Source organism: Branchiostoma belcheri, unplaced genomic scaffold, assembly GCF_001625305.1.
Source record: "Branchiostoma belcheri isolate BF01 breed outbred unplaced genomic scaffold, Haploidv18h27 scaffold3, whole genome shotgun sequence".
Lineage (NCBI taxonomy): Eukaryota > Metazoa > Chordata > Leptocardii > Amphioxiformes > Branchiostomatidae > Branchiostoma > Branchiostoma belcheri.
Genome location: NW_017803909.1, coordinates 4,033,181 through 4,040,987, shown reverse-complemented (window position 1 = coordinate 4,040,987; position 7,807 = coordinate 4,033,181). Strand labels below are relative to the sequence as shown.

General features: G+C 42.5%; 1 protein-coding gene across 1 annotated transcript; it reads right to left on the bottom strand.

Annotated features, from left to right (window-relative positions):
- Window positions 1-5,442: 5,442 nt before the first annotated feature.
- LOC109473362 lies at window positions 5,443-6,658 on the bottom strand. The gene has a single exon (XM_019773226.1). The coding sequence runs from the start codon at window positions 6,601-6,603 to the stop codon at window positions 5,443-5,445; it is 1,161 nt and encodes a 386-aa protein (XP_019628785.1). The 5' UTR covers window positions 6,604-6,658.
- Window positions 6,659-7,807: the final 1,149 nt, after the last annotated feature.

The window sequence follows — 7,807 nt, the reverse complement described above, 5'->3', positions numbered from 1 at the left end:
CGCAACGAGTAGTGTTCTTTGCAAAGGTGACGCCAAAAAATCTTTCCACTCACCTCAAGCTGACAGAGAAACCTCTGTTCTCAGCTAAGTGGTAACTGTCTGTGACTGAGTTACTGTTAAACTGTATCATGGCGCATTTTTGACGTGCTGAAAGTGAATCTATCTGCGCTAAATGACCTATTCAGGTCAGTCAATGGGCGGATTCTTTTTTCTAGGCCTGTTAGATAGACAAGTACGTGAGTGACAGGTGTCATTCCAGGGTAGTGTGGAGATGTTTGCTTAATCAAATTGAGGAGATTCACAAATTATTGATTAAGTTGCAATCACACCAATAAAATTTGAAATGTGCGTATCTTTATTTAGTCTCTAGCAACTTTGTTAAAACGAGGTTGTTTTACAGGAATTTGACATATAACACGGTGCACTGTAAATGGTGTTACGTCTAATTCAGCAAATACATAGCAACATCAAACGTTTGCATTTATTCTATGTAGAAGTGTACAAAAGGAACAAATATAAGGTTTCTATCACTTTACATCAAAAATCAAAATTTTAACCTCCCTACTTAGATTTACAAAAACAAGCGCTGTGAAGTAAATATTCACGCTTTTTACTAATACATGTATATGAATATGCTCACCCTAAAGGAATTTCCTTACTTTCAAGTTGAAAGAATTTCGATTCCATGGCGCGCTCCATGCTAATAATAAGCCGATCATTTAGCCTGTGACATCTACGTACATACATGTACACTGTAAAAGTTTGCTAACAAGGCTTCATTATGTATAGTATTATGATTCATGATTTGGAACAATTTTTGGAGGTTACTTTTTCCAGCATTTTTGGAGGTCCTTAGAATTACGCAAATTTTTGGAGATTCCAAATTAAGGACCTTTCAAAAATTGCGTAAATATAAGTGAGATTTAGTATAGTTTTGTACATTTTAAAGGAATCAAACTACCATTGTAAACAGACCATGTTCGTCTAGCTCAGGCATCACATGAAGCGTCACACCATTTCACACTTTAGTTAGGACAGCCCTTCATGGAGGTTTGTTACTTGACAAAACTCGGAGAGCAGCATGGCGCATGGGCTGGGTTGCAGACTATGGTACGTTTATTAATAGTGGTGTATCGATGCAGCGTGTTATTCCCCAAAAGTTCCACATTGGGGGATAAATGCCATAGTCACGACCATACAAGAGAAACATTTCATCAGCAGCATGTCAGCCACCGGCAACAGTTTCATGGTGCGCCTTTCACTGATCCCCGTGCCTCATCCTTCGTTCATGGAGCTCGAGCCGGATCACGAGAGGGGGTTCTAACGGTCACCGCCGCTCCGAACACTGCCTCTCCCCCTAGTGCACTATTGTTGGCTACTAGGGCCATGTAAGAGCTGTCATAGCTCAGCAATTTCCCGTTTCACTGTGCCATTGCAGGATGGGCAAGGTGACGCTCTTACGTCAATTGTTGTATGTGTGTTCGGAACCTGCTGCTTTCTTTGTCTTTCAGTAGTCTTAGTTTCTGAGATGGACTAACGCATACATCTGTTCTAGTCTGAAAAGCAAAATGTTCTGTTGTAGAAGAAAACGCTCCCAAATATCACCCGCCATCGCATCCAACGACATACTACCCGCCCCATGTGCCATACTGGCTCTCCGTGGATGGCCGAGTTACCTGTCCTGCCACTGTGGGACTCTTCTTGCGGATGCCTTCTATCCGAAACATGAGCATAAATGATGGTCATGCTTGTTGGTCCTACAGCATCAAAAAGGCTACGGACTACCTTCACCTTTTACTACCTTTACTTTGGCAACTCAAAGAGTCCATGTAAGCTGTATATGTATATGTATATGTATATGTATATGTATATGTATATGTATATGTATATGTATATGTATATGTATATGTATATGTATATGTATATGTATATGTATATCAACATGATCCTGGTCAGTTCTACTGGTTATACCCCATGTAGCATGTTGCTTCAGGGGGATCGTAATCGTATATTGTTGTGCGCAGTCTGCAAGAATTGTACAGGAATGTTTGCACAGGTCATGAAAATCGGTAGGTAGGTGGACAGGTCTTGATAAAACCTCAAAATCATTACATTTTGGGCTCCCTCAACGCTTCTTATGATATACAGGAGCGGAACCTACGATTGGCATGCTAGTACTGGTGTCACGAATTTTGAATGGTCGAAAGCTTTTCTGCTCAGGAAGAAGTGTTATGAGTTTATGTTCCCTAGCAGCTTGTTCGGGAACTGCAGGGGCGGTTGCCTAAAAATCTTTGAGGGAGGACCAGACCAGCTCTTCCCCACACTTGGGGAGCTGGGTGTCAGAGACAACTGGAGGGTCTGTGCCGGTGACAGAGCAACCTGGCGGGACCTGTGCACGACTGTAGCCGCTATGCATCAGACCATGATGCCCGCGGATGATTGATTGATTGATTGATTGATTGATTTAGGATAACTCGAGAACAGGTTGACAGATCGTCGTGACTATTGGCATTTATGTAGCTTAAGTGGTGCTTGACATAATTAAAGACAACTAGAGGTCGGAGATCTCATGTCTTCGTCAGAGGTACATCGTTCTAGAGAAATTAACATGCGTATTCTTCACTCTTTTTAATAATCAATTTGGTCTAAAGAACAAAAGAATCTCTGTACTATTATGGTACAGAACACCCTGAAACGGTTTGCCGCAGATTATACAGATGCGTCGTCACCCGTGTTAGCCCCCCCCCCACACGTTATTTGAGTTTGGACTGTTACTGGAAAAACAAAACGTTCAAGAAATTCTTTCTGTGTTGAAAGTGTCACGACAGCGCCGCAAAATATAATAAGAGAAGATGTTATAAAGGAAAGAATCAGAACAGGGTGACTACTGCTGTTTTGTTAATTTGTCTTTATGACAAATAGAAGACTTGTTTCTTGTGTTCTTTGTGTCCTAACATTTGTACTTCTACAGTTAGTATATTCCAAATCTAGGCATCTCGTTTTTCGGCCCTTCGTGTTTTTATTGCGCGCTTGCCAATTAGATTTAAGGTCTCCAGTGGACGTCATCCATTATAAGCAATTACTTGGTGTGGCCGTAGAAAATAACCTGACATATGTCCAACCTATCCTCCCCCTGCTGAAGTTATAGTACAATCCCTCAATGTAACGTCATTTGATCCCATCCCATTATGGGGTTCCCCGGCTATATCCAGCTGTCGTTTGTCTCCAAGCAGATGTAGGTGGGGGATTTCTAAACACAAAAGGTCCTATTACGGGGACATAACGACCTCCACGACTCTCATCTTTGAACTCAATCTTGGAGACCACGACAGTAATATGCCTATCAAATTTCATTAACTTCCATCCACACATACAAAAGTTATCCTGCTCACAAGGAAAATTAACAAAATGCCCCCTATAGTCACAACGAAACCCCCCACGAAGCTCAGTAACGAACTTAACCTTGGTCCCGACAATAGTAAGCACCACAACAAGAATTATAATCAACATTTTACAAATACTTGAGTTATCTTGCTAACAAGCCACAAACACAAAAGGTACACTAACGTGACGCACGGACCCCCCACGAAGCCGAAATTTGTACTTGACTTTGGCCTCAACAGCGGTAATATGCCTGCCAAAAATCATGGACGTCGAATCATGCCTTCCAGAGTTATATCGCAAAATCCGCAGTTCCCCACACTCCGGCGAGACAATTTCATAGTCCTTCTGACGAAGACATTTATGTCAAGACCAGTGAGAATCTAATCTGCATAATTGATGATGAAAGTCTACAAATGTGCTGTATTCCAAGATAGGATCGTTCAAACTTGTGACACATGTAATTGATAAGGAGAGGAACGTCGGTAGATATTGATTATGTAAATGAAGACCTAATTTGCATAATTAATGAGAAAATGAAAAAGTTCATAATCTGAACTGCTGAGTATTCCATACTTACCACATTTTGAAGTTACGTGTAGGTGAACATGTTCTAAGATAATTATCCAAATCAGAACCTCATTTGCATAATTTATGAGGAAATGCCATAATAGCTTTCTAGTATAATTTATAAAGAAATGCTTTAATAGCTTTCATAGGCTATAAGTAATGAAAAGCGAAAACACCAACAGAGACCATTGTCGCCTAATCTCCAAGCAAGTCTTGGCTTAGTTTTCACCCCCCCCCCCAAATTTCAGTGCAAAAAAAGAAACCCCGATAAAAAAGCCTAAAAACACGCCAAAAATAAACCAAAACCCAAACCTCTGCTTGGAGAGTAATTGGCTTGGCTTATCCCCCCCCCTCCAAATTTCAGTGCAAAAAAGAAACCCCGATAAAAAAAAAGCCTAAAAACACGCCAAAACCCAAACCTCTGCTTGGAGAGTAATTGTCGCCATGGCAGTGTCTTTTTACGTTGTCATCACTATTGTTCACATTGCTAGCCCAAATTATATCATTGACGGTGTTCGCCCCGACAAGGCTGGGGCGGGGTACTGCTTTACGGTTGGCTCGCCCTAGCGCTCCTCCCACCGGGAAGGACCCATCGGGCTCGCCGTCCGGCTCCTCTAGGCCTGCGCCCACAGCGGCCTCGGCACCTGTAATGATAAATGCCCGGGCAAACCCCGGCTCGGCGGATCACCTGTCTCATACATGGGTCACCGCCGGTTATGTGGCGACGGCTTCGCGCCCTTTGAATTTGTGCAGAATACATGGTCCACCTGTGGATTGGTTGGTAGGTTTAAGACTAAACCATCGCCATTTTAAACAAAGAAAGACATAACTTGTCAGCTTTTCTGCTAGTCTTCTGACCAGAAACTTGCCTATCTTTTTTTCGGTCCGGTTGGCTTGTTTTGCAGGATTACCAAACACCACTTTTGTAAAAGGTTTTCCCTATGGAATTTCTTTGCTTATGCTGCGTTATGATAACTGGCACTAAGTACCAGCTTCATCAAGGTTGGGTCTTTTTCCCCAAAATATTTGACATCCAAGCTTGGCCGCATTAACTTGGCATTAACACCAATCTCTATGTTCCCGCACAACAACAAACGTCTGGCTTCTATTATTTACATCTCCTATAGTAGTACACGACACACATCACACACATAGAACACGAAATTGAACGATTGTCACCCAAGATACATTTTTAAAACATTTTCTGTAGCATTTTCTCTTTCCATGGGTGTTAGCTTAGTGTTGGTCTAGATATGTTTGAAAGTAGTGGGGTCTGGCATCGATGAATACCACAGATATCTCGTAGTGTGTGAATCAACCTAAACGCTCTTGATATTCTGTGTTTTCTTGAACTCTGTCTCTCAGGATTTCCAAAGTTAGCAGACATTAGAGGATCATTAGAGATGATTTTTATGGATCTTCTCTAAGGCATGTTATGGGGACCATCCCTTATATTTAGACTGTGCGTATCAGGAGTGTGGGCAAGGATTCTCAACGAGGCATAGATTGACTCCCCTCCCCAGGAATATCCCATGGCCAGTAGGTGTTAGGGAGAATAGGGAGCGATCCTCGTCGTCGTGTGTTACGGCCCCCCTCCTCTGGGATCTCCCAAGGCCAGTACGTATCAGGGAGAGTAGACAAGTATTCTCGACGAGGTATGGATTGACTCCCCTCAACAGTGATATCCCATGGCCAGTAGGTGTTAGGGAGGGATCCTCGTCGTCGCGTATTACGGGCCCCTTCCCCTGGGATCTCCCAAGGCCAGTACGTATCAGACGGTAGAAGGGGAAGTTGTTCCCGACTAGGTATGTTACGGGTGCTCTCCCCATAGCTAAGCATCTCCCATGGCCAGTATGTGTTTGGTAAAGTTGCCAAAGGCTCTTGGCATGCTGAGTTTCGGGATTCCTCCCCCGGGATCTCCCATGGCCAATACGTGTTAAAAGTGAGGATAGGTAAGGATGCCCGCCTTCGGGCTCCCTCTCTTGCCACACTCAGTGACAAGTGGGTGTAAGTGTTATCGCAGTGGTACCCGGCTCCTTCCATTGATTTATAAGCAACAACATGCCTTATACCAGCAGTGTGTTGACGGTTGTACACAGGAGCTAACTCAGCAACACTTCGGCCATCCATGTGAGTGTAAAGGAGGGCAGGCGAAGGGCATGGAGCGGCAGGTTCGTACACATGATCTTCGTCCTCTGGACTGTGACTGTCAGGACCATCCCTGTGAGTGTCAGGGACGGCAGGCAGAGGCCGCTGAGCAGCAGCTACATGGTCTGGAATTTCACTGTAAAAGGGCTGAATGGAACGTATGACTGCTGGCAATGACATACAGGAGACGGTGTCGTTCTGATCCTCCCGGCTTGTGTGTGATACAGCAGGGAGGGAAGCAGACCTAAACAGACTAGGCAAAGTACCGCCCGGGAGAACCCAAACACGTGCATCACTAGGATTGCTGGTGTTGGCCTGTAAACGTATTGATTTCAGTCGGCGCCTCTTCAACAGGTACCCTGTATAAAGGAGTACCAAGAACAGAAACCCTGCCAATATTGAGGCAACAGCGCTAGCCAGGGGAAGAAAAGCTGGAGGCACTGGTCCGGATGCGGTTGGCCCAAGATTTATAGTCTGGGGAGTACTGCCCTGGACTGTGGACATCAGAGACACCGCAGGCTGGTCACTCGGTGTGAAAGACTTGTAATCTTCTGTAGTTTGGCGTCGAGTTTGTGGGTTGGTTGCTGCAGGCGTCGGGAAGCTTCCTCGGTCTTCGAATTCAGTTGTGTGCTCGGAATTTGCTTTGCTGAGCTTCGCTGGGATGTTGAAAACCAGCGGGTATCACGGCACGAAAAACGGTATTTACGGATGCTTAAACTATGCTTAAAGTCAACGTATATTCCGTCTTTACGCATCTATACACGTTTTATACGGGTACGTAAAGATCGACGTTACGTGGTCTTTCCGTAGGTGCGGATGGATCCTTATTTTCCGGTTTTCACGTAGCCTTTAAGCACTTAAAGATGTCTTAAATAATGATAAAGATAGTCTTAAATTGTATGTAAAGTTGACGTATTTTTATTATTTAAGCATTTTTAAGGATAATATACGTATGTGTAAAGATGACGGATAGGTGCGGATGGATCCTTATTTTCCGGTTTTCACGTAGCCTTTAAGCACTTAAAGATGTCTTAAATGATGATTAAAATATTTTTAAATTGTAAGTAAAGTTAACGTATTTTTATTGTTTAAGCATTTTTAAGGGTAATATACGTATGTGTAAAGATGACGGAAAGGTGCGGATGGATCCTTGTTTTCCGGTTTTCACGTAGCCTTTAAGCACTTAAAGATGTCTTAAATAATGATAAAGATAGTCTTAAATTGTATGTAAAGTTGACGTATTTTTATTATTTAAGCATTTTTAAGGATGATATACGTATGTGTAAAGTTGACGGAAAGGTGCGGATGGATCCTTATTTTCCGGTTTTCACGTAGCCTTTAAGCACTTAAAGATAGTCTTAAATAAGGATGAAAATATTTCTAAATTGTAAGTAAAGTTGACGTATTTTCATTCTTTAAGCATTTATTACCGCTCATATAAGTGTGTGTAAAGATGTCTTAAATAATGATAAAGATAGTCTTAAATTGTATGTAAAGTTGACGTATTTTTATTATTTAAGCATTTTTAAGGATGATATACGTATGTGTAAAGTTGACGGAAAGGTGCGGATGGATCCTTATTTTCCGGTTTTCACGTAGCCTTTAAGCACTTAAAGATGTCTTAAATAAGGATGAAAATATTTCTAAATTGAAAGTAAAGTTGACGTATTTTCATTCTTTAAGCATTTATTACGGCTCATATAAGTGT